Raw genomic sequence first — 27,712 nt, forward strand, 5'->3', positions numbered from 1 at the left:
AGGACTAATATAAATGCTGGAAAAGCATATATTGAAAGAAAAAAAGCTATACCTGAAAAAAGCACCTCAGATGCAGCCACAGAGGAAAGCTCAGAGTTAGAAAAGAGCAAAGATGCAAGTGTTTTAAAGCAATGTAAGGAAATACATTTATTTACACAGAAATAAAAGTCATTCTAAATGAGGTATAGTAAACAAGGCATTCTTTAAATAAATATTTCCCTTGATCAAGGCCAAAAGAAAAGACCAATAACAAATACTAATGCTTCTGATGGATGCAAGTTATTAATAAGACAAACCGATAATCAGGTAAGGGAAAAAAAAGCCTATTTTATCTTTTAGTTAAAAGGCATTTTAATTTAAATATCATGTGAAAAAGAAATTCTTTACTCAAACTTTAATGCTTAACTAAAATTAATGCACCTAAAACACTGCTTACTGAGCTTATGAAATAATAAAGCCTAGAAAATGACTATATAAAGTCAGTTTCACATTTAGTCAGAAGCTTTTTGTTTACTGTAGGTCACATGAGCAAGAGTGCTATGAGAAAAGGGGAATAGATACCAAAGACGTCTGTTATATTAGAGTAATACACATATGTATATACGTACAAATACGCTCGTAGAGAAGCAGAGTATAGATACTGATACTATAGCAGACTGAATACTGTTGTTCTTGCCGTGAGAAACTAAATATATGAATACATAGAGATTAATTCCCTGGACAAAGGGTTTGTATAAAGTAAAATCTTATTTTCAAGATGAATCTTTTATCATGAATATTTCCTGTTAAACATTAGCTTTACACAGAAGCTTAGCATAGTTCTGTTTTCAAGATTTAAACCATCAAATACCACTTTAAATGATTACTGCTGCAACATGGTTTTATAAGTACTTCCCATAAGATATCTTGCATCCATCTTATTACATACTCATTGCTACAGCTGATAATAGTGCAGCAAGTTTTGTCAGCTTCTAACAAGCGAGATTTTTGAGGCAATAGGTGTCATACCAAAAGCTAGAGAATCGGAAAAATGTTGGGGAAGGGAGATAAAGATCTAGTAAAAAGGTCTAACAGCATAACTCAAGATTTTCAATAAAAAAATTTTAATGTTTTTAATATTTATCACTTTTAGTATTTAGTCTATGTAAAAAGCAAATTATTAAAATCTCTATGTAGTTTTCATTTAGGCCTGGAAATTTTCTCATGACCTGTATCAATCAGTCTTCTCTAAAATGAAAAAATATAGTAAAAAGAAAATCTTAATAGGTTGGTTAAGAGTAGCATCTAATTCATATTATGTTATTAAAACAATAAAAATAAAATTTGATATACCAGAACAACTGTTAAGACAATCTAATCACACCCATGAATTCTTAAAAGCTAAACTCTCACATTAAAAGACAAACTACAAATCTATTCCCATTTTTAGCCATTCTAAAGATATAAAATAAACTGAGAAGAGACTGACATTAAATATCAATTAACAAAACATACAAAATATTAAAAAATTCTTATTCTTAGATGTTGAATTAAAATATTTAAAATATTTATTGTAAACATTATAAATATTTTTAAAATACTATTTAAACTTGAGAGTCTGGAATTTTACTTTCCAAGGAAGTGTAAAGTGCAGAATATAATACAAAAATAACACACTGATTTTACCATTCAACACCAGAAGTAACTTAAAAGGCACACATTATATACATTCAGGAAGAAACCGGGAGAAGAATCTAAGCAGACGCTAATGCCAAACAGTTTACAGATAGCACCAGATGAGCAGTCTTAAGTATTACAACAGTACAATGGCAATATATGGCTTCTACTAGTAGCAATGCATATTCTGTATAACAAACTGTGGGGTTTTTTTTCTTTTTGTGGTTTTCCGGCTTTTGTTCTTAAATCATCTAGTACCTATTACACAAGTACATTTTAGTGGAACCATTGTACCATGCAAAACAAATTATAAGATCTTTTATTCACTGAATTAAATGCTTCCTTGAAGGAAAGTGTTGGTGCTACACTAATCATTGGTTTCACGAATACATTTTAAGAGTTAGTACAATACAAAAGGAAGTCTCACCTTCACACACACAAAACTTCCTGTTAACGTTCAGTTTCTAACGAAACACTAATTAATGGACTATCAATAAAATACCTTTCTTAGGCCTCAAAATGTATTATCAAAAAGCAAACATTACAATAACAATAGTGACTAAGATATTTAGTATAGTTAACATAAACTGAACTTCAATGTGACTCTTTAAAATTTAAGTATAACTTTAATCATTTAGACTTTTGCCCAAGGCAAATATAACTTGTCTACACGAGAATACATGAACAGTAACCCAGAATATGCTGCCCTGGAAGGTTCAAAGAAGTACGTTTAATAGTTTATTACAAATGGTAAGCAACTAATCACCAATATTTGTAATGCTAAGTTATATGCTTTAAATTACTTAAATCACATTCTATTTCTCTTCGGATAGTTAACTTTTCTATGTGCCCAGACAGTTCTGAATTTTTAAAATGTGGACTGCTATATGTCCACGGATAGTTTAAAATAGTCTTTGATTTTTGGTATTCAGAAGATCTATTGCAACAGTGATTATGATGATCCAAGATTTTGTTGATTTTGCTCTTGAAACGCACTCCCCTCAAAGAGATGGCAGCACGTGAGACCCCACCCCCAGGTGATCAAGTATATGATCCCACCCTTTCTGGGCTGATTACAGCTTCCTTTTGAGAACTGATTAGATCAGTGATCAGCCTTTGCCAGCAACATATTCATATAACCAGCCCTGGTTCACTAAAGATCGTTAACTAACTGAGAAACTCTGCCAACAATCAAGAGGAGTCATAGAGCCAAAGACTGTGTGAACCACCAAAGTGGTTTCCAACAATTGAGAGCGGGGCGTGGTATTACATTCACTCACCCAGTCCTCTTAAGAGTTATAGGAACTGATACAAAGGGATCTATCTTCCCCGCAGGAAATGTGTGCTCTTATATCGCCTTGCAGAAAACAGGGAGTCTCAGGTGCTTATGGTTGTAGATAGAAGATTCACAAGTGGAGTTTCTTAGAAATAAGTCCATGATTCCCAAAAATTATATCTGAGACTTTTAAATGATAGCGCTATTTGTTATCAAAAGATTGAAAATACCTGCATTTTACCAAAATTCTGAGGTATTGCTAGGCAACAAAAAAAAGGATCTCAATAAAGCAACCAAAATTAATGAGAGAAGAGTGACAAGTGGAGGGAAAGAAAGACCTACTGCCTGAGCAAATATTTCTGCTCTCCAAAGATTCATGAAGGAAAAGAAAAGTAGCCGGAGAGCAATTGCTGTGCCATTTCACCACATCATGGCATAAGTATAAAATTGTTCCGCTTTACATATGAGACCCCCAAAATGCATTAAAAATCTATTATCAAGATCATCCTCTCATTTTATCTGTTGATACGCCATTTCCAGAATTCTGATCTATTTTAAACTCTAAAATTTGAGAGCAAGAGAAAAAATATTTGTTGTTTTTTTTTTAAGTGAGGCTTTTTTTTGTTCAAATTTTCAGTCAAATCAATTAGAAAAATTCATTTTTCTACTGAGGAAAGTAAAGTGTATACTCATAAACTTATACATAAAACAACAGTGAAAGAGACATTTGAATGCTCCTAAATGGTGGCAGCAGAAGCCCAAGCAATTTGGGTGGAACCAGAAGTTGCAAGAACATAGAGGCCCTGTCCTTTCAAGTTTCCCAACTCCAAAGGAAAGTCCACCACTGACCTTATGACTAATCAGTTGGGTGTAACTTCATCAGCAAATAGCTTAAGGAAAGAACAGCTGACCAAACATTTAATTTTAAAATTTCAGGAATAAGAATTATTTAACTTAAAATCCTGAAGTACACTCTTACCTCACAAATATCAGGTCATATCCTTTGAATAATTTTTATTTTTAAAGTGCTTAAACATAAAGGCCTCAAAAACGGCCTAGTAATACTCTCACTCAAGTGTATCTGTTACAAAATTATAACTTATTTAAAATCTAACATTCAAGTTTAAAACAAATGGGTGAAATTCAGAATTAACACTGACACTTCACCCTTAATCAGCACTCTTATATCTTGGTATATCATGATTCAATAGTATTATTTGATCCATAGGATTAAAGTGGGACACCCTAGATTAGAAGTATCTAGCTGAAGTGCCTCTATTCTCAAAGTTCTTACTTGTTCTCTATTAAACGAGACCAATAATAAATAGTAAATACAGTCCGCTGAGAAAAGAATGGCCCCCATATTTATATTAATTATATATTAATCCAATTAAAATAAAAGTTAATGGTTGAAGCTAGCATTAAACTACCAAAATTTCAAAACATAAACAGGAAGAATAGATGATATTACCAGGCCACTTTTAAAATAATACATTAATATTCATTTTTAAAAAACAAATATACTTATTGAAACTAATATTCTCAATTATTTTGGTCATGAATTGCTGCAATCTTTTTACTAATATGTGAATGAATTTAAAACAGATAAACTAGTAATTCATATACTCATATTCATGAAACTGGAGATCCAATTATTACTCTTTTCTTTGTGAAGAAGGTCTGATTAGGAATCTTAAAGACAGGAATCTGATTAGCAGCAACATTTCTTCCTTCTCCTGACATCTCGACTCAAAGGTGAAAATTACTCAAAATGAGACATGAACTGATCCTGAGTTGAAGTTTCTCTAATAAGTTTACTCGGTCATCAGGTTCATGAAATACTGTTCTAAATACTTACATTTTTCCAACAAATACTGTATAATTACTGGGGGCAAAGCTACAATATAAAGTGAGACCTTTTCTCTATACCTTTTAAACTAACTCCATTCCCATTATGGACTTCTTAAACTAATAAATTTTATTTTTAAACCTACGACTTATTTTTAGATCAGAGTACAAAACTCTTCATTCGATAAACTTTTTCTAGGTATTTTCCATACTGGCTTTTTATATGCCAAACACATGGTGATTTGTTTTTTTCCCTGAACACAATTTATAGAAATTCCCTGAATAACAAAAAGAAAACGACTCTGTTATATTCACTTGACAGCTAAAGAGAATTCCAAAATGAAAATGACTATTGTGCTGCTGTAAGGGTATAAAGATAGGTTATCATTCCGTTCGTATCACAGGAATGTATATGGAAGACATCTGTACAGCAGAAAAAGAAGTCAGCAGCCGAAGTTGGACACAGCAAGTCAATGTGTACTGTAGTTGGAATAGTTAAGGATTTTTAAAGGCTCGAGAGTTAGTCACTCCCAAGAATTCAATAGGTACAATACATAACAACTCACAATTTACAAGTTATAAAATCTCTAGAGTATTAAGTCAGTTTGCTAAAGAACTATGAGTCTTCCAACTGTAAACTAATAAATTCCTGAATGCATTTCTTATATTGCATTTCAGTATGGTTATTAGTAGAATATTGACCTGGCTGTCCATAAAGTCCTTCTGATTCCCGCATCTCTTCATTCATTCTTGCTAAACGTAACCTAAAATTAAAGGAAAGGATTTTTAGATGAAGTTCTGTAATATACTCATAAACTAGTAAATTATGTAAGCAGGTAAAAACATGCACTGATACAATTTTTTTCTTTTCCCAGCACTTGCCACTAAAATAGATGGGATTTTAGTTTTAGTTTTCCTTTATACAATTCTCATGAGAGAAGACAATTACAACATTTCTTTTTTTCTCTTTGAAGATTTTGTTTTGGAGGCACCTGGGTGGCTCAGTAGTTGAGCATCTGCCTCCGGCCCAGGGCGTGATCCTGGGGTCCCGGGATGGAGTCCCACACTGGGCTCCCTGCAGGGAGCCTGTTTCTCCATCAGCCTGTGTCTCTGCCTCTCTCTGTATGTCTCTCATGAATAAATAAATAAAATCTTTAAAAAAAATAAGATTTTACTTTTAAGTAAATCTGTATGCCCAACATGGGGCTGGAACTCACAACCCTAAGATAAAGAGTCGCATGCTCTACTGACTGAGCCAGCCAGGCTCCCTGACAATAAAAGATTTCTAACAAGAACATTTCAGCTCTGTTTAAGCAGGACCCTTGCAGCACTTCCAGTAGCTTACTTCCCTTCCTCCAGACTCCAGAGACTCTACAGCAAGCAACCTGCCATACTTTAATCGCCAACTATATAAAGTATTGTTTCTATGGTATGGAATGTCATTTGTACCTTATGAATTCATTCTGGTTCACCCTGAGGTGAGGTAGTTCTAGACATGTAAATAGCATGTGTTATGTCTAAACAGTAGAAATTTATTTTGATGTATTAAATGACCATAGGTTACCAAGATTTTCCCAAGGTTAACATTTGGTTATATATTCTTTTTTGGGTTATTCATCCTGGCAGCAGGAAGACATGCCGCACTGGATTAAGAAAACAAGAATTTCCTCCCATGACCTGAATTAAAACCGAGAGTCAGATGCTTAACTGACTATACCACCCAGGGGCCCCAAAAGGGACCGCTATTGTAAGAATTTCTTTCTCTATACCATCCCTATCTTTTATTTAATAACTTATCTTTATCCAATGGTGGATTATTTTATTTTATTTTATTTTATTTTATTTTATTTTATTTTATTTACTTTATTATTTTATTTTATTTTATTTATTTTATTTTATTTTATTTTTTATTGGAGAGGGGAGGGGAGGGGAGGGGAGGGGAGAAATACATCCTATGAGAAATAATCAAGTAAAAAGAAAACACTTACAAAGTCACTATATCAGCATTGGCTGCTTCCACAGCGATAGTCAAAGGGTCTTTCCCTTCTTCATCAGTGGCATGTTGATTGGCACCTCGTTTTAGAAATAAACATACCTGTCTGTTTAAGAAAATAGCATTTTTGAGATATTGCCAATAAGAAAAAAATTAGTATTCACCTTTAAAAAAAAAGCACTGCCTTTTAAAGAAATAACATTTTCATTAGGAAATTCTAGACTCATTCTACAACTATTTATTGAACACTGACTCTAATAATAAAAATTTACCATGATCAGCATTTTACAAATCTCAAGATGTTTTCACAATTAACTTGGTACTCTGTAGCATGGTGGGATGTATAAATTATGGCCCCTACCCTCAAATAAATAATACCAGAAAATGATGTATACACATATCCATAAGCTTAAATAAGACAGAAATCACTCAAGGTCATTATCTGGGAAAGAAGAAAGCCACAGCAATGTTAACATCATTTAACATCATATCGATCATCAATTCAACCAGCAAAGAATGGAAGGTAATCCTCCCACTGGATTCCACAAATAGCATAACTTGAAGAAACTGACAAAAATGAAAAAAATATGGAAGAATGAGCAAATGGGGTCTATGAAGAAAAATGGAAAGAAGAGTTGTTTAAGAAGAAAATGCGAAAGATGAATTAAAAACGAACATTTTTAAGCATACAAAAGTTTTTATGATGAAGTTATTGAACTCAATCTTTTTGCTAACGGACAAGAGTAAGCTATGATAAAAACAAAATGCTTTTAAAAATTGAAGATGTTTTAAGTAAACTTTAAAAAGAACAGCATCTTGCTTGTTGGAGTAATAAGAATTGGGTATCCTAAGGCAGTTTATTTAAAAACAATCACCTATGACACAAACTTTTCATTTAAGATCAACATTTTGACTTCGCTTGGATCTATTAGAAAATCCATGTTCATGGCTTTATTGTTCTGTGAATCTAAATATTGCTTCAGAAGCCTCAGCAGCAACAGTAGAGACTAAGAATTTACTTTAAAACTGGACATTAGGCACCCCATGGGAAAACTAAAATGTCCAAAGTTACAAAACTCTCCCCAAATATGTGTGCTATGCACATATGTGTGAACATGCATAAATACAAACACAGACTTAGTTGTCTGACAAAAGCACCATAATTTCAATGACAGTTTTAAATGCTAAAACTGATCTATATAAGTGGCAAGTAAAGTTCAAAATGGCTTTGCAACTTTCTTATCTGAAAAGCAACAGTAGCTTTTTTCTGCATGAGATTTCTAAAATTTCAAATTCCATGATGACAATAGAGGTCATAGGAAAGTATCATTTCACAGACTCCACTCACTGGCCTTAACTTGAGACAAAGCAAAACGTTATTTCAAAATAATTTTTCAAATAAAATCTACTTAAATATGTAAGTACTACGGTTTACCCTGTGTGTCCCAAGACAGTGGCATGGTGCAGTGGGCCCCGCCCTTGCACATCTCTCTGGTTCACATTAGCACCATTCTGTAGGAGAAACTCGCAGGTCACCAGAGAACCCTTAGCAGAAAACAGAAGATAACAATGTACAAAAAGCAAGCATCGATATATTTCTATTAAAAACAGGTATTTACTCTGATAGCCTGTTTCATTTTCCCCAAAAGAGAAAACACTCCTCAGTAAAAGCAGAGAAATTACAAATTATATTATTTTCTTTCCAAGAATGACCTCAATAGGGATTCAATTTGTAGTCTGTGATGTAGCAAAAGACAGTACATTCATCACCAAAATTCTCTTCCATTGAGAAAAAAAAAAAATTTGAACTTACGTAATCAAAAGTGATCCTCAGAAATAACTACTAGCTTTTTCTTCTACTTTCCAACCCGAATCTTAAAGCAAAAAATAATGCTAAAGCTATGTTCACAATGAATTATGATTTTTTTATGTTTTACTGTATATGAATTCATACCCCTAAGACAGCCTGAATAAGCGGTGTTGCTTTATTTTCCTCTGAATTAGCCCAGTTCACATCCGCGCCATGAGCCAAAGCCTCAGCCATTTTAGGAAGATTTTTTTCATATGAAGCCCTATAAAGCTGGAGTCCTGGATTAAGATGTTTAGAGTCGAGAAACACAGAAGAATCTTGCCTTTCTGCCTCTGAAAAGCAAACACAAATACACCAGTAAAAATAAGCAGGGTGGGCAAGGATAGGAAGTTACTGTTACTTAGGTACAGGGTTTCAGTTTCGGTAAGACAGAGAGAGCTACGTGGCTGGACAGTGGCGACAGCAGCACAAGGGTCAATGCTTCACAACTGTCCATTTGAAAATGGTGAAGATGGTAAATTTTATGTTAGGTATATCTTACCACAATTCAAAAACTAAAAATGAACTCTTACTACAGTAAAAAAATGTAAAAGAAACTACTGATTTAACAAAATGAGCGAATTGGAGATTTCCACAAAAGGATGTTATTTCCAACAGACTGATCACTTCCCAACCAGTCAAACTTCTTCTCTTATATCAATTGGTATGCTAGACCTTTGTGGTCCTGCCAGTATTCAATGCGAGATTAATTACTCTGTACTAGATTAAAATTGGGTGTATTTCTCTAAGCCTGGATTTAAGGACTCAACAAGAGCTGGTGTTGAAAAAAAAAAAAAAAAAAAAACCTGAAGAGTTTTACTACTAGACCAAACCTCGCTTTACTCCAAGAATGGTCCAATATCACCACAATTTACAGTACAAGCCATTCAAGTAATTCAAAAAATGTTCACTACTGAGTAATTTGCAAGATCAAAAATCACGGAAATCACGAAGGAGAGAATATAGGAAGACGAAACAGGTCAGAAGAAAAATATAATGTGGAAGGAGCTACTAATCTCTGTCCTGATAAAACAGCCCAAAAGCGTATTAAGTCATAGTTCATGTGCATTAGAAAGTATCCTCAAAAAAAAAAAAAAAAAAAAAAAAAAGAAAGTATCCTCAGTGACTGGGCACTTTTAGCATGTCTTATGAGGCTTAGAAGAACATACAACTAGAAGACAATGTCCAAATAGGAAAAGAAACAGCTGACTTCTCATTTGGCTTCCAAAAGGCTTCTTTAGAAATTATGTAATCAAGACTAAGGACAAAGCACATGCATTTTCCAGCCAATAGTCTCAATTAACATTGAATTTCACCAGAACTCACCAGGCTCATATAAACTATTGGCAGACACCGTGGAGGGTAAAGATTCTCTTCCATCATCAGAGCTCTGCTGGATCCCACTATCATTACTTTTGACTGTTTTAAAGAAAAATCAGCTAGTGATTAAAGTTCATGCCACTCAGAAACTAACAACAGGTTTGAAAATGAGCTCTGATACGTCAACATGAACTCAGCCACCACCAGAACACATTTAATACAATTTTAATCTTTTCAAACATTCAGCTTATCGAAATACGAATCAACCACAAAGCTGGAAAATAAACTTCTCTTCAGAGTCGCAACACATCTTATTACCCCATAATATGTCAGGCGTGGTGAAGAGCTTAATGTATTGTATGACTGCAAGTAATGTGTAATTCTGAGACAATGGGTAACATCAAGAGAAACGGCCACACTGCACAATGACCACTGGCACAGACTTGGAATGCTCCACAAGAGTAGTACTTACTACTACGTAGTTTTGAAGAAGTATCAAAGTAGGAGAAGAGTGAATCTAGCTCATCAGGACAGAACAGAGACTCCCGCCTGGCCTCGTCGCTATTTACAGCAACCACTGGGGACATGCAAGTTAGCAAAGCACAAAGCAGGCCATAAGAAGGGAAAAGGGCAGGAAAAAACATTACTGGGGGAAATTTAGGAGGAAAAAAATAGGAAGGATATTAGGTGGTTAATCAGATATTTAGGGCTTGTTGCCATGATAGATTTATAATTCCCATCTCCCCTTGCATTTTAAGCAGTTTTATTCCTTAGAATACACACATTACCTAGAGATGTGAATTACCAAGACACTATTCAATTTTAACTGTTTTAAGGCCATAGAAACCCAATTTTTCCTTAGAATACGTAGAAAGAAACAGATTTTTAGCATTTAAATAATCTGCAATGGCTACTAATTCAGAGATTAACAAAGTGACTTCAGTTTAAGAAAATATTTCTATACGCAACAAGTAAGCCATAGTACCTGAACTTTGGGGAGGCGCCCTGACTGGGTCACCCGGCCCAAGTTTAGAAATGCTCAGCCTCTTTTCTTCGCAACTTTTGGAGACCATCCTTTTTTCCTGCTCAGGAGGTGATGATGATATAGCATATTTATCCACAAATTTCCTCTCCACATATTTTGCTTTGATATATGCCTCTTTCTCCTGTCTGGTATACATAAAAATGTCATGATATTCTGTTTAATCTCTTAGCATGGCTGATACTGAAAAGAAGCCATTACATACCGAATTATTTCCCCAAAAGTCACTAAATATATTATTAGTTAAAATTAAATTTGTGATATTATGCAACATATTTCCCTTCCAAATATTTAATAACTATGATCTCATATTCAAATGAAATAACAAATAATAAACTAAATGAAAAATCACAAGTATTAACATGACACTCTCTTATTCTCTTAATTTCTGGGCTCATTCAGTTCTATATATAAATCCCCTGTGCTTTTTTACAAAATGGAAAATATTACCAAGAAAACTTTAAAAACTTATAGAAATTAACTTTGATTTCATTTTACTCCAATAGATAACATCAATAAATGAACTAGCACTACCGTCAGTCATGATTTTTCCTAGGACAGCTACTTTAAAACAACATAGCATTCTTAATTAAAGGAGAAGAAAAAAATGTCACATTTTAAACTTTTCTGATATGATCACAAAATGCCTAATCCATTCTATTCGTTTTCTTACTTATATCCTTTTAAAATAGTTAAATCTTTGCCTAAAATAGGTTATTCGAGGTCTGAAATAACTTTGGCCATACTTTAGCAAATAATCACACTTAAGTGATATTAATTCAGACAGCAATAACTTTAAAATAATATTGATTATGCATATGGATGCCTGGATGGCTCAGTTAAGCATCTGCCTCTGGCTCAGGTCATGATCCAGGGGTCTTGGGATCCAGCACAGTGTAGGGCTCCCTACTCAGCCAAGTGTACTTCTCCCTCTTCCTTTGCCCCTCCCCCTAACTTGTGTACTCTCTCTCTCAAATAACAAAATCTTTTAAAATAATAGTGATTATACATAAAGATTTAGTTGAACACAAAAACCCAACACAAGATTACGGCAAGTAAGATTTTAATGCTAAAAATAAAAAGCCATAAAGACTAAAAGCAACATCAACAATAAAAACTAATTATGTACTTTGAGGGCATTTTAGCCAACTTCATTCAATGAGCTTCCATATACAGAACTGGAAGTATAATTTCAAACACAGCAACTAAGTACTCTCCCCTACAAGAAGCTACCCTTTGACCTTTAATTCTTTACCATCATAATGCCATGTATAAATTACATGATTAACAGACACACACACACATACACATATATGTATGTGTATGTGTGTGTGTGTGTGTATATATATATATATTTTTATTTTTATTTTTTTTTAACAGATAAAGAGAGAAACAAGAGAAACAAAGCCCAGGAGGGGGGCGGGGGTGGGCACAGAGTGAGAGGGAGAGAATCTCTTTTTCTTTTTTACGGAGAGAATCTTAAGCAGTGTGGCTGCCACGCCCAGTGTGGAGCCAGAAGCAGGGTTCAATTCCTCAACCCGAACACCATGACCCGAGCCAAAATCAAGTTGGACACTCAACTGACTGAGCCACCCAGGTACAGATATTATTATTAGCAGATATTTACTGAACGAAGTCAAACAATGTAAAACCATTCATTGTTGGCAATAGAAACTTGATCCCTAGAGACATTAATGGACAGATTATCTCTTTTTAAAGACCTACCAATAACAAAATTGGTCTACTTTAACTGCTAAGAGCTTTTACATTCTATGTTGAGACTTAAGTTTTAAGATTCTCATCTGGAGCCTATAGTTGATTATCTAATCAACAAAAAAATAATTATCTAACACCTACCCAAGAAAGAGCCATATTTTAACAGAAACAGTACTGTTCTCTTCTAAATAGTCTGTCTCAATATTACATATCAAACATTACAGTGAAATAAAATCATAGCTATATTCCTGCTTATGAAAAAAAAAAGGAACACATAATACCTTTGTCCTGGTTGTGGTTTCTTTACTCCCATTTTTTCCACTTTAGCTTCATAAACTCGATTTATAACATCATTTCCCAACTCACACATAAGCTGTTTTGGCAGGAAAATACAAAAATAAGCTACAAATTCCTAAAAATGCTATAAAAGTGCTTAAAGCAAGTACAGTTAACTCACTCCTTCTGCATATTCTGCAAATGCTCATCCCACAAAGATGTTTAAAGTTAAAACAAAATAAGACAAGGACTAAGCAATATCATTTGCCATTAACAATACCTCCCGCTAGAAGACTATCACTTTTACAAGACAGGGTTTCTCCTCACTTACCTTCCCTCAACAATGGCTAGTACAATGCTGCATATTTTTCACAATGGTTAGTAAATTAAATGAAAAAAGAAGCCTAAAGCCAAATAGGTTAAGTTTTAAAATGGAAGTAAACTATTTTCTCCATATATTTATATATACAAATCTCAAAATATTTTGTTTAAAGCTCATGGTTATATTTTTTAATGTACCAGACTTGTTTCAACCAAATTTTAAAAACTGAATCTACTTGGACACCTGGGTGGCTCAGTGGTTGAGCGTCTTGCTTTGGGCCAGGGCATGATCCTGGAGACCCCGAGTCCCACATCGGACACCCTGCACGGAGCCTGCTTCTCCCTCTGCCTGTGTCTCTGCCTCTCTGTGTCTCTCATGAATAAATAAATAAATAATCTTAAAAAAAAACTGAATCTATTAAGTTCATGGCTACAAAAGTGATGTTGAGAAATTAGGTTTCTACCTCTCATCACCTACTTTCTTCTCCTTTGAATTCATAACAATTAATAGAATCGATCTAAATAGGGCTCTACTTTAGGAGCCAATTTATCACTTTCATCCAGGTGTTTATACGGTAATTTCACAAAGCAAATTTTTTACTTTACATAATTGAGAGGATTACTGGTTTTATCTGTGGATTGAAATAAAAATACAAATACATAAAGAACACAATTTCACACAAATAAATGCAGAGTATACTACAATCGTTAAACTAATATATATATTTTTTACAATATGACAAACTAAATGATGGGAATTAAAAGGAATGTATCATTAGCAAATATGAGTTTTATAAACCTTACCAGAAACCAAGTTGTGGTCTAAAATTATTTATGACATTTTCATAGATATGGATCCCCACACAAGGTGAAAGGATGTCTTAGTTGGATAACTACTACCTTGAGTAGTTACTACCTTCAAATGGTCCTATGCTAAAATGGCCCAATCATAACAACATGCTATACCCATCCATTCTGGAGCATGCTGGTATGTCTATTATATTTTCAACAAATTTATATAATCATAAAAGATTAAAATTAAGGCACAGAATTGATGGGGTTTTTTTGAGAAAACATAAAAATGTAGGAATACTGTTTTCCTTAAAAGGTAAAGTGACTTGCAATTAAAAGTGCTACATAAACTTCACAATTTAAAAAACCCATATGAAAATACCAGATTTGCCAAAATAGCCTCAGATGTGTTTCAACAGTTTAGTTTATTGTTAGCATTAAGAAGCTCATACATTTTATAAATCAAGATTCTAAAATCCTGATCTTTTATGTGAAAATTTGAAATATTTTTAAGCAATTATGTATTTTACCTTTAAAAGTTCAGGCTCCCAGGTGTCTAAAGTTAAAGATCGTACTTTTGAAAAATGAACTCCAAGACTCCTAAGAGGGAAAAAAATATATTAATATATAAAGCTATTGTCTTTATTCGCATATTATGCGAATTATTTCTCTTTTAATGGGACATAGTTACTATGTCCCCAACATATATGTAAATACGGAGAGATCGTCTGGTTAATAATAAATAGTAAAATAAAGTCCTCTAAAGCCCTCCACAAGCCAGAATTTTATTCACTTTACAAAAGTTACAAAGATACAAACAGCAGTCAAACTAAGGCAAGTGGAAAAGGTCCTCTAACCAATGAGACACGATAATTTACTATGTGTATTTATCCAAAAGACGTCTCCTACCCCGTACAGGCCTACCCACCTGTGAATCCCAGAGCACTCGATACACAGAGTGATGCCCAGGTTGATGCTGGCCCACCGTGGGTCGGCCAGACCACAGTCACAACAGCTGGCATTGCCAGGAATACACTGGACTCGCTGTAGTGCACTTTCTCCTTTCAATAATTTATCTTTTGACTCATTTCCAGAATCCAGGCTTCCTGTGGATGGAGATGATTTCTTATCCAGCTTCTAAAAAATTAAGAATTATTTGTTTAAAAAAAAAAGACTGTAATACTATGCTACACTTTACATGCTCCAAATAAAAGCTTCCAACCAATAAATTAAAGGGTTATTATGGGCCTAAGCCAGGCACTGTTCTAGGCATTACAGATTCAAGGATAAAAAGATACAGGTTTCTCCATCAACTGGCATTTAGTCTTGTCAGAAGAAACAAACATTGGAAATGACATATATACATATATATATATAAATATATGTATATATATAAGTGACACAGTGAACACATGTGCAAGATACAAGGGGACAGAAAAAGAGAAGCACTAAATTAACATGCAAGATCGTAGATAGATGGAATAAACATGAGACTATTAAGACTCTAGAATAAAATATTATTTTATACCAAGTTTTTCCAAGGTATTCAATGAACCGCAAGCAAATTGTTTCAGTTATTGTAGTGAATAACTGGAAATGGTATGGCCTTTTACCAAAGAATAAATCAATTACATAATTATAATTATATTCCCACCAAGGGAAGTGAGAGCCCCAGCAGGAAGAAGAAAACACTAGAGTGAGGTGCCTGAGCCTGAGTAGGGGCAGTTGGCAGCAAAGAAGGATGTTGGTTACATAAAGGGAGACTGATCAAATACGTAAACATGTTAAAATTAAAAAGGAGCCATTTATTTATATGGAAAGGGAGAGAATTAGAACAAACCCTGTCGTGTGTGATTAGAACTGGAGATAATAAGAGGCACATAGATGGTTTTCGTTATAAACAGATATAAAAACAAATATAAACATGTCTGTGCATATACACATATATATATTCCTTTATTTTTGTTTCTAAAACCCATTCACCAAAAAAGGAAGTTTCTTTGTAGAAACTGCTGATTGTAGCACTGGTACAGAGAAAGTGCAAGATGAACCTGGAACACCTCATCTTGCTAGAAAGTAAGGAGGAACTCAGATTGATGGGAACATGTCAAAAGGATACAGAAGCCAGGGCTCCACTGGCCAAACTTGGGTCAATTTGAACAACAAAACAAAAAATGATAGTAATGGGTTATAATACATTAAAAAAAAAATAGTGGCTTATACTAACATAAATAAAGTTTAAAGCCTGATGAGGAACAGAATATTCACATAGTCCCAAAATAACCTCCCCTACAAAATACTTATTACGTACAAAGGGAATGTAATAGTACATAAGTCTAGCAAACACCACCTTAATCAAGTGATCAAAGTTAACATCACCAATAGCAGGACAAGTCAGTTATGTGCCACCTGAGTACACAGTGAGAAGAACACAGCATCATTTATATGATACATCTGCCAAAGATGCATAACCTAGTGAGTAAACATCGGACTCACACTGAAGGACATTCTACAAAATAACTAGTTTCTATCTTCAAAACTATCAAGGTCAAGATCAAAGTAAGACTGAGGCTCTATTCCTGAGGGAGGGAAAATCAAGAGCTATGACACCTAATGTTACCTGTGCTTCCGGACTGGATCCTTCTGCTATAAAGAACAGTACTGGGACAACTGATAAACTTAAAGATGTTTGGAAATTAAATTGTAGCCATATATCCATGCTCATTTCCTCATTATGATGGCAGTACTGTGGTTTTATAGGAGAAATGTTCTAGGGTGAGGAAAGTAACACTAAAATAATGGATAACAGGGCATCATGTTAGAAACTTACTCTGAAATAGTTTTGGGGGGGCGTTATTTGTACAATACTTGGAACTTGTCTTTTTGAAATGATTTTGATATTTTTTAAATATTTGTTTTACTAGAACATGTTAATAATGTGAGTTACCCCATATGCAATTATCAGGTAGGAAAAAAGACGTCAATATAATACAGAAATCTTATTGGCTCATTCCTAGTTTATAAAAGTTAGTTTTTGTACCAAATTATAGAAGCTGAAAGCAAAGTACATTACACAGCAGAACCTGGGCTAGCCATCTTCAGGAACATAGGAATAATCATGACACTCATTCCCCCCATTCTTTTTGGCTCATTTTGGCCATGTGCTTGAACTACTTAAAAGTGTGTATTACATTCATTCTCTGATCTTTATGTATTTTGCCTTTGTCACCATGACTGAGTAATCTCAACCCTACTATATCCTTCCATGAAGCTATCTTCAACAATTTTTTAAAGTAAAGTCCTATCTATACTGTAGTATTCATTTATTATGAATTTAATTATGCTAGTATTTTTACTGAGATTCAAGTTCCTGCAAGTAATTTTAGTTACAAACTTACACAGATTGTTAGGGCAGCCCTATCCCCATTTTCCCTATAACCTCTATTATTTCAAATGTATGATTTTTCATAACACAGGTATTTCAGCAATGCCACCAGCTTCTTCATCAAGATGATCTGGATATAATACCTCTAATTTTGTTCCTTCTTAAAATTTTGCTAAAAAACATAAGAAAATATTAAAATGTATTATCCCAAGCCTTTATTGGACAAAGCTGTGATAATCTGAACATTAAAAAAAATGTACTGATGTTGAATATCTTTCTCATGTGTTTGTTGGCCATCTGTATGTCTTCTTTTTTTAAAAATAATTTTTTTAAAGATTTTATTTATTCGAGCAACACAGAGAGGAGAGAGAGAAAGAGGCAGAGACACAGGCAGAGGGAGAAGCAGGCTCCACTGCAGGGAGCCCAACGTGGGACTCGATCCTGGGTCTCCAGGATCACGCCCTGGGCTGAAGGCGGCGCTAAACCCCTGAGCCACCCGGGCTGCCCAACCATCTGTATCTCTTCTTTGGAAAAATGTCTATTCAGGTCCTCTGCCCATTTTTAGTCAGATTATTTGTAGGGTTTTTGGTGTTGAGTTGTATAAGTTCTTTATATTTTTTAGATCTTAACCCCTAACTGGATATATCATTTGCAAATACCTTCTCCCCTTCAGTAGGTTGCCTTTTTATTTTATTGTTTCCTTCACTATGCAGATGTTTTTTTATTTTAATGTAGTCCCAGTAGTTTCCGCTCTTCTTTCCCTTGCCTTTCTAGACATATCTAGAAAAATGTTGCTATGGCCAATATCACAGATATTGCTGCATATGTTCTTTTTTTAGGAGTTTCATGATTTCTGGTCTCGCATTTAGGTCTTTAATCCATTTTGAGTTTATTTCTATGTATGGTGTTAGAAAGTGGTCCAGTTTCATTCTTTTTGCATATAGTTATCCAGTTTTCTAGTACCATTTATTGAAGAGACTGCCTTTTCCTCCACTGTATAAAAGAGACTGCTTTTGCCTCCTTTGTCATAGATTAATTGACCATGTGAGTGTAGGTTTATCTCTGGGCTCTGTTTTCTATTCCTGCCTATTTTTGTGCCAGTACCATACAGCTTTGTAGTATGGCTTGAATTCTGGAATTATGACACCTCCGGCTTTATTCTTTCACAAGATTGCTTTGGCTATTCAGGATCTTTTATGGTTCCATACAAATTTTAATATTATTTGTTCTAGTTCCATGAAAAATGCTGTTGGTATTTTGACAGGGATTATACTAAATCTGTAGATTGCTTTGGGTTTTATGAACATTTTAACATTATTAATTCTTCTGATCCACGAGCATGGGATTTTAACATTATTAATTCTTAATAATAACATTATTAATTCTGATCCAAGAGCATCTTTCCATTTGTTTGTATTCTCTTCAATTTCCTTCATAAGTATTTTACAGTTTTCGGAGTATAGGTCTTTACCTCCTTGGTTAAGTTTATTCTTGGGTCTTTTATTCTTCTGGGTACAATTATAAATGGAATTGTTTTCTTCATTTCGCTTTCTGCTGCTTCATTATTAGTGTACAGAAATGCAACCAATTTCTGGGTATTAACGTCGTATCTTGCAACTTTACTGATTTCATTTATTAATCCTAATAGCTTTTTGGTGACATTTTAGGATTTTCTATATACAGTATCACGTCATCTGCAAATAGTGACAGTTTAACTTCTTCCTTACCAATACGGATGCCTCATCAGGGAAATGCAAATCAAAACCACAATGAGGTATCACCTTACACCTGTCAGATGGCTAAAATAAAAAAGACAAGAAATTACAAGTGTTGGTGAGGATGTAGGAAAAAAAAGAACCCCTGTGCAAGGTTGGTGGGAATGTTTAGTGCAGCCACTATGGAAAATAGTATGGAGATTCCTCAAAAAATTAAAAATAGAAATATGATGTAATCTAATAAATCCACTACTAGGTATTTACCACAAAGAAAATGAAAATGTTAATTCCAAAAAATATATGCAGCCCTATGTTTACAACAACATTATTTACAATAGCCAAGATATGGAAGCAACCCAAAGGATCCATTGATAGATGAATGGATATAGAAAAATATGTGTACACACACACACACACACACACACACACACACACACACACGAATATTATGCAGCCATAAAAAAGGGATGAGATCTTGCCATTTGTGACATCCTAGAGGATGGACCTAGAGGGTATTTTGTATGCTAAGTGAAATAATTCATACAGAAAAAGACAAATACCATATGATTTCATATATATGTGGAATCTAAAAAACAAACAAAAAGCAGAAACAGACCTATAAATAGAGAAAAAACTGATGGTTGCCAGAAAGGAGGGGGATGGAAGGATGGGCAAAATGGGAAGGGGAGTAGTAGATAAAGGCTTCCAGTTATGGAATGTATAAGCCACAGGGATGAAAAGTGCAACACAGGTAATACAGTCAATGGTACTGTAGTAACATTGTATGGTGAATATGGTGAGCACAGGATAATGAATAGAGTTGTTCAATCACTGTGTTCTATACCTGAAACCAATATAACAGTGTGTGTCAACTACACTCAAATAATTTTGTAAAAAAAGAATAATTAGTGTAATTAATTGGGACCTATTATACCTACAAAAATCCATGAGTCTATAACAATATCCAAAAAATTAGAGGCAGCTACTAAGGCAGCTAATAAACTAATCAAATGTGATAACTGAAAGCAAAAAATTGAGTATTTTATTACAGTAACTAAATAGCTCCAGCTGATAAACAAAAGCTATATTTAACATAAGAATTCAAGTTAATTAATATAGGTGGGATGACAGAATTAGAAAATTATCATTTTGAAATTCCTAATGAAATCATAAATTCATCTGTAAAACCATTAGATGAATGGTTGGAGGGGGAGTAGATCTTATGAGATCAAAGTAACACAAAGTAGACTTCTTACACCAAGCAACAAAGTAGACTGGGAAAAAGGGAGGGAATGTAACTTTACAGTCGAGGAGTCATATTGTCGTCTTTCTAATCCAATGGGTCACTTGGAATGTGTCACACAGAAGCCTGACAGCATTAGCAATGAATGGTTGGATAACCAAGTATTCTGTGTCTCCTGTTGCAACAGAAGTATACACATCACCTATGATTTAATTGTATCAGTCGAAATTCTATAGAACAACTAAACTTCTCTCTTCAGTAAGTTACTGTCACAAAAAAAAGGCCTTGCTCTAGACTGAAAGACGTGAGGGACATAACAACCAGATGCAATGCCCAGTCATAGATACGATGCTACTTTTTTTACAACTGGAAACATATGTGACTAGGTAATAGATGATATTAAGAAATTATTACTAGGTATGAAGTGAGATGACTGTAATCTAGTCTAGAAAGTTGTTGTGTTTTCCTTTAGTTAAAAAAAAAAAAAAAAGACATTTGCCCATAAAAATAAGGAGAACAGAGAAGCAAATAACAGCAACAAAATTTTGGAATCTGGAAGACGGATGGATGAACGGTAACTGAGCAGACCAAGGCCAAATCTTAACAACGGCAGTAGTAAGTAAATATGAGTTCATGAATTTACATGACACAGAGGGCTCCATCCAGGATTTATATAACGAGTTAACCATGGAAGTGGGAATCAAAGTGGGACAAAAGACTGTGTAAGGAGCAGATGGATCCCAAGGTGCCTTCCCCAACTCCATGCATTTTGGAACTGCTCCCACACATAAACACAAATGACTAGAATTTTATTTTATTCTCTGAGGCAGTAAAACAGAGTATCTCTCTGGACAGGATTTACCTGAAAGGTAGAAGGCAGAAGATTAAGTGAATATATACACACTGAATGCTGAGATCCCAGAAGCCCCTTACCCCTCTTCAGGAGACTGACTGATGAGACTCCTCTGGGAAATCATATCAGCTTAAAAGATTCCAAAGATCCTAACTTTCTAGTTGTTCCTCAGCAAATGGTCCAGACTTCAGAGAGGCTCATAGTCAACAAAGTCTTTACTATGTTCTTAGAGCATCCAAGAGGTTTTTAGTCTTTGACTTGTAATCAGAACAAATTACCAGATAGCCAAGAAAAACCTCTGACACAATAGTTCTCAGCATTGTGTATACATGGAAACCACCTAGAAAGCTTTTCAAGCTATTGATGCCTGGGTCCCAACTCCATTTAATTACCCTGGGGTGGAACCTATGTACTGGGATTTCAAAAAAATCCCTGTGTTATCATCACGGCAGCCAAGTTTGAAAACCATAGCTCTAACACTGTATCCGTGAAGAAAGAACAAGTTTACATGTATAAACATTCAACAAACAAAAAGAAACTCCTACAAATTTAATATGAGCTAACAGAACTAAAATATTCCATAGAAAGTTGTGAGATTAACTGAGAAAAGTCCAGAAAGCAGAGCAAAAACACACAAAAAAATCAGAAAAACTGTAAAATTAGTCCAGAAATCCCAGAAAAAGAAAACAAGAAACCGGAGAGAAGCAATACAAAAAGATCAGTAACAAGAAAGACTCCAACAGCAACACTGAAAACTAGAAAAACAATGCTGTTAAAATTCTTAAGAATAATTACTTCCAACCTATAAACTCCACACCCAACCAAACTATCAAACAAATGCAAGGATAAAATAAAGACATTTTCAAACATGTACAGACTCACAAATGCCTCATTTTCAGGAAGTTACTAGAGGAATTGGCAAGTTCCATTTCTCAAAACTTACTCATGGCGTTGCTCAAAAGTCTATAAAATCACTGGGAAGCTGAAGCCAAACTATGACCCACCACTCTATTTCAACTTATCTTCAGGTAGACTTCAATCCAGAGACAATTTGAGTTTACCTTTTTTTATTTTTACTAATTACTATTCATCCATTTTCCACTAATTTTTATTAATTAGAATAGTAAAATATTTTGGGAAAAATACTTAACACTAGAATGCTGTATGTCAACCTAGGACATATATTCAAATATTGAATTAAACATATATTAAAATGATAAAGTGAAGAGAAATAAAAATAAATCTAGATTTTAATAGTAAAACCTCTTTCAATTATAAAACTCATCATCCATTAAAAATGTTGTAACTATATAATGTTGCAACTAAAATTAAAAACTTCTGGCAATGTATCATTTTGTATTACAATATTGTTTACTAACCTCTGATTCATCACCCTTCTCTCTATAAGCAGTGGCAATACTGGTCTGAACAGCCTTAATCCATGCCTGGCGCAGCTTTTCAGAATCTGCCTGAAGCATACAACTTCTAAAAGGAAATAACATTGTTTTCTCAGACACTAAATTAACCCCTCAAAATAATAATAATGTTTACTTTGCTGTTCAATAATTTTCTAACATAAAATAATTTCTTTTGAATGGTTTTATTTCATCTATCTTTAGGACAGAGTATGTTCATGAAGAAATCAGTAGAAATGAAACAAATTGCTTAGTAGAAAAAAAAATTAAAAATCCCTGAACATTAAAAAATAACTTTAAATTTACCAAATATAACACTAATTTTTTCTATTGGGTACAAATATGGATTGATCTGGTATACGATGTTAATTCATCAACAAGGCACCCAAAAAGTTTTCATATAGCCACATCAATAATCTTTATGAAATTTAAAGAAAATGATACTGGGTAAAAGTTAACATAAATATCTCACTGTTATTACCTATAATCATTAATTATTAAAATTTACTTTTAAGGCACCTTTTTCTCTACCATAATCACAAGTAAAACAAATGTTTCTCTATTTTGTAAAGTTCTTTAAAACAAACTACAGAAACTTAAAAGCAACTCTCATTCTTTAGAACCACTTACTTTGTTGGAGAGACTACCTCAAAGCAGAAACGTCGTTCTATGTCTTCACAGTGTTTCACCGTGCAGAGCCTTAGATCTTCCACTACCACAGTGGGGTTATCCTACAAAAAGGAAACAAAACTCCTATGTTTATCAACTTAGCTATTAAGTACTACCACCAATAATAACACACTTAAAAATATTACTCAGAATGAATGGTCTAATTTTAAAGATTTATATTTATCTAATTTAGGATCAGAGATAGGAGTTATCAACATAGATACAACTATTAAAGGTAACTGTGTCCTGTTCATAATTTTATCTGTCTCATAAAATTGCTATACAAGGATTAAATGAAAGTATATGTAAAGAGCTTAGTCTAAAACATGGTAATTAATAGGTATTCAACAAATGTTAGCTTCCTACTAATTTTCTTTCATTATCCATTATTCTCCTGGTCCCCCTTCACATATAATAAAAGCTACTTTCCTCTAAAAAAGGAAGCTTATACAATCTTCTTAAAATACCTGAGAAATGAGAAAGCTTCTATCATTTTTCTAGTACTTATCAAAAATATAAAGTCAAAACCAAGTTTATCAGAGCAGAAGAAACCCTGAACTGAGTTAGAATAAAGGACTTCTGTGGAGTAAGCCTGCTAGCACAGAACGAAGCAAATAAAATTTCAGATTGTGTATCTCAAGAGTAAAGTGTGAGTACTTAAAATGTACAGTTGAATACATCATTCACAAAGACTAGGTAAAAATCAATTCATCTATTAAATAAGGGATTTTTTTCCTAATTATTTTTTAACAATTCTCAAGTCCCATATAATCTCAGTATGCCTTCCCAATAAATAAAAGTCCTCACCCTTAAAATAGGGTTCAGGAAAAGAAATGTTTAAAAACAACATTAACAAATTCAGAGGTTTCTATTTAAATCACTTCAAGCTTACATTTTAATGTCATCTTTAACAATTTTATAGTATCACCTCTGGCCCTAAGGTGATGTTTCTTAAAAGGTACCCTTTTCCTTCAGCCTCAAAATAGTAAAATGGAATGTAGTATTGTTCCTGTCACACAGCTGGTCAAAGAAAATGAAGAAATGAAAGCAATAATCCTGGGACACAGAAACACCCGTCTCAAAATTAGGAGTTAAGAATTCAAGATTCAGTATCACTCTGCTTTTAAGGATCAAAAATTGATGCTTTCCACTTTTGAGTTCTCTTATACATGCCTAAAAATAAAACTAATAAAAAATAATTTTGCACACATGAGTATTTATGGGCTTCAGTGCTTTATCAAGATGAACAGAGAACTGAAACAGGGGACTCACTGGGTTTTCACTTAATTAACAAAACACCTACCTTAAACTTTTTCTGGTAAACCAACTGATTGTTCTGTATTGAAAACCAGCGTCTAAATAAATAAAAATAGATTAAGTTTTCATAAACATAATTTATGTCAGTTGTTAGAAATATTTGGAAAAGTACTAGAAAATCAGTTGATAGTAATTATGCTTTGAGATATATATTGAGAAGTGCATTGTTTTGTTTTATATAAACTGATGTCAATGAGAATACTATTGAAAGTAAAGAACAACTTTAAACAGTTTTAAAACCACAGACTAGGAAAATAAAATTACTGTATTTTTATTAATTTTAGGTCAGAAATTTATATCCTGACAACAGCTGTTATCCTTTATGCTATCACCAAATAATAACTGTATTAAGGTAAAAATTTAGTTTTTTTGAGGTTACTCAAAAGTAACTAAAAATCTTTCCCCCAAAATAACTGTTTCTATTATAGGGTAGAAATGAATTTATGTTGCAAAAAAGACTATCCATTTGTACACAGTAAAACACTGAAATAAATGGTGCTTTGTTTTCAACTTTTCTGCAGCTAATTCAGCAAGCGTTTGTTCAACAAAACAGGAAATTAAATCATTTAGAACTGATATCAAACAAGAGATAATCGCCAATTTACTTGACCTCGCTTTAATTTAAAATACTTCTAAGCAGAATAACCAAAGTTATTATTAAAAATAATTCACCTAAATATCTACATTGTTCTGCCGCTTCTTGTAAATTATCAGGCAAACAATTTACTTGCAATCTTTTTGAAAGAAAAAGCTAAGCTATAAACGGCATATTTACTAATTCTCACTTATTAAGACAGTAAAAGAACCTAAAGATTTACAAAAAAAAAAAAAAAAATCACAGCCAAAAGCCATTCATAAAAGGAAGCAAAAATTCTCATCAAGCATGAAAGGTAAAACTATTTGAGACATTATTTCAAAATTAGTTTTACGTAAGATGATTTCTATCGTCAACATTAGTTATTAATCTATTAGCAGACAGAGATTCGACCTTTTCATTGATACTAACACAAAGCACTAGAAATTGTATTTAGACATATTTAGAAGTTCTATTTTAAAAAATTAAGTTAATTCTCCAAAGCTGTGAAAATGATTAGATGCTTTTCTATTTTTAAGCTAGACAGACTGTTAGGCTTTCTTGCTACTTAAAAAGGTATCACCTTTACCATTAAAATAGAGATTTGTTAAATAAGCATCTAAATAAAACCAAGTGACTTGCCTCTCGTGCAAATCAAGAGGCAGGCTAGAAAAGGAAGAACTCCTAGGTTTCTTTGCTCTGGGGCACACAGTTAGTTAGAAATGTTAAAGGAAATACCTATAAACAAAGAAAATGGAGCAGCCCTGCCACACGGGATGACGTGCAATGGAAACAATCTCTGATGTTGATTAAAGTAGGTCTTTAAAAATCATTTGAAATACGGCAAACTACACTAACAACAACTTTTTTTTTTTTTAACAACAACTTTTAAATAGCAAGGATATATAATTCGATGAAAAACTATAGTTTTACTGCACAATAGAAAAATACCCATATAATCACATAAACTTTTCATGCTTCTGAGGCTTTTAAAAAGTAAATTTCTTTTGAACTGGTGCATCTTAGGATAATAACCTTTAAAAATAATAACAAAATACTACATAACCCCCCCCTTTTTTGTCAAAGAGCATTTCCTCTGATAATTATTAACTTTATAGATCACATATATTTCTGAAACCTAGTTCCCCTGCCATCTATTTGCTTCTGGGTGACTCTTTCATATCATTTGAGTTTTCCCTGAGTTTTGTATACTCAAGGAAGACACTATAAATTCATCTTAATTTTGAAAACATTTCCTAAGGAACAAAATCACAATGTATCCTACATAGAAAAAGAACTTTCAATTACTAAGATCTGTAGGTTATATGACACTAACTCCCGTCTTCTGCCATTAAAAAAAAAGAAAAAAAAGAGCCAACTACGTTCATTTACATTGATCAAAACTCCAGTCAGATAAGTAAAATGGAATATAATTTTTTAAATTGCTCCTATAAAAAAATCCTAGGTATTATTAATATTTCTAATAAAAGGGGGCAGCCCGGGTGGCTCAGCGGTTTAGTGCTGCCTTCAGCCCAGGGCATGATCCTGGAGACCCGGGATCGAGTCCCGTGTCGGGCTCCCTGCGTGGAGCCTGCTTCTCCCTCTGCCTGTGTCTCTGCCTCTCTCTCTTCTCTCTCTGTGTCTCTCATGGATAAATAAATAAAATATTTTAAAAGAATATTTCTAATAAAAGGCAATATGAGACAGTTCATACCCTATGGTGTTTAAAATAATATTTCAAGTTCATGCTGCCTGCAATTTGGAGCTACTTTAAAATAATTAAATAGGGGTACCTGGCTGGCACAGAGAAGCCAGAGGAGGAGGAGGGTGGAGAAGAAGCATGCCGCTCTTCATTCTGGGGCTATGAGTTCAAGCCCCATGTTGGGTGTAGATTACTTAAATAAACTTTAAAAAAAATTAAGATAATTAAATAATAAAAAGACAAATTTTAGAAAGCACTATGCTGACAACTATTCTATATTCTACAAAATTCAGAAACTGACCACAAAGTCAAAATATAGATTTTTTTAAAAAGCAAAATTTATTGGCTCATTAAGAAAAATAATACACCACTTTATATCTATCCCAAATTGAAATAACTGAATAAATATTTTAAACCAAAGTTACTAAGTTCATAGACAGTTAGATATTACCGATTTTTAAATACATGTGAGAGCTTCCAGATAACCAAACAGGGGGGAGGGAGGAGGAAAAAATATATTAAAAAAATAAATCAGGGATCCCTGGGTGGCGCAGTGGTTTGGTGCCTGCCTTTGACCCAGGGCGCGATCCTGGAGACCCGGGATCGAATCCCATGTCGGGCTCCCGGTGCATGGAGCCTGCTTCTCCCTCTGCCTGTGTCTCTGCCTCTCCCTCTCTCTGTGTGACTATCATAAATAAATAAAAAAAAATTTTTTAAAAATCAAATAAATAAATAAATAAATAATAAATA

The 27,712-nt window shown here is 33.7% G+C and overlaps 1 protein-coding gene across 8 annotated transcripts in view; it reads right to left on the reverse strand.

Moving 5' to 3' along the window:
• ACAP2 (ArfGAP with coiled-coil, ankyrin repeat and PH domains 2) overlaps positions 1-27,712 on the reverse strand; it is a 130,730-nt gene that overhangs the window by 4,652 nt on the left and 98,366 nt on the right. For 3 of the 8 annotated variants that reach the window (XM_077883871.1, XM_077883870.1, XM_077883872.1), the window contains 13 exons: positions 24,673-24,724; positions 23,331-23,431; positions 22,665-22,770; positions 15,018-15,226; positions 14,620-14,689; positions 12,982-13,073; positions 10,928-11,112; positions 10,415-10,519; positions 9,949-10,041; positions 8,728-8,915; positions 8,209-8,318; positions 6,769-6,879; positions 5,483-5,544 (listed from right to left, as the gene is read on the reverse strand). In XM_077883871.1, the coding sequence (XP_077739997.1) occupies positions 5,483-5,544; positions 6,769-6,879; positions 8,209-8,318; positions 8,728-8,915; positions 9,949-10,041; positions 10,415-10,519; positions 10,928-11,112; positions 12,982-13,073; positions 14,620-14,689; positions 15,018-15,226; positions 22,665-22,770; positions 23,331-23,431; positions 24,673-24,724 (1,484 nt within the window). Of the gene's footprint in view, positions 1-52; positions 5,545-6,768; positions 6,880-8,208; positions 8,319-8,727; positions 8,916-9,948; positions 10,042-10,414; positions 10,520-10,927; positions 11,113-12,981; positions 13,074-14,619; positions 14,690-15,017; positions 15,227-22,664; positions 22,771-23,330; positions 23,432-24,672; positions 24,725-27,712 lie in introns of all 8 variants that reach the window. The other 5 variants (XR_013372262.1, XR_013372261.1, XM_077883874.1 and 2 more) reach the window with 3 other exon arrangements.

Source organism: Canis aureus, chromosome 35, assembly GCF_053574225.1.
Source record: "Canis aureus isolate CA01 chromosome 35, VMU_Caureus_v.1.0, whole genome shotgun sequence".
NCBI classification, from domain to species: domain Eukaryota; kingdom Metazoa; phylum Chordata; class Mammalia; order Carnivora; family Canidae; genus Canis; species Canis aureus.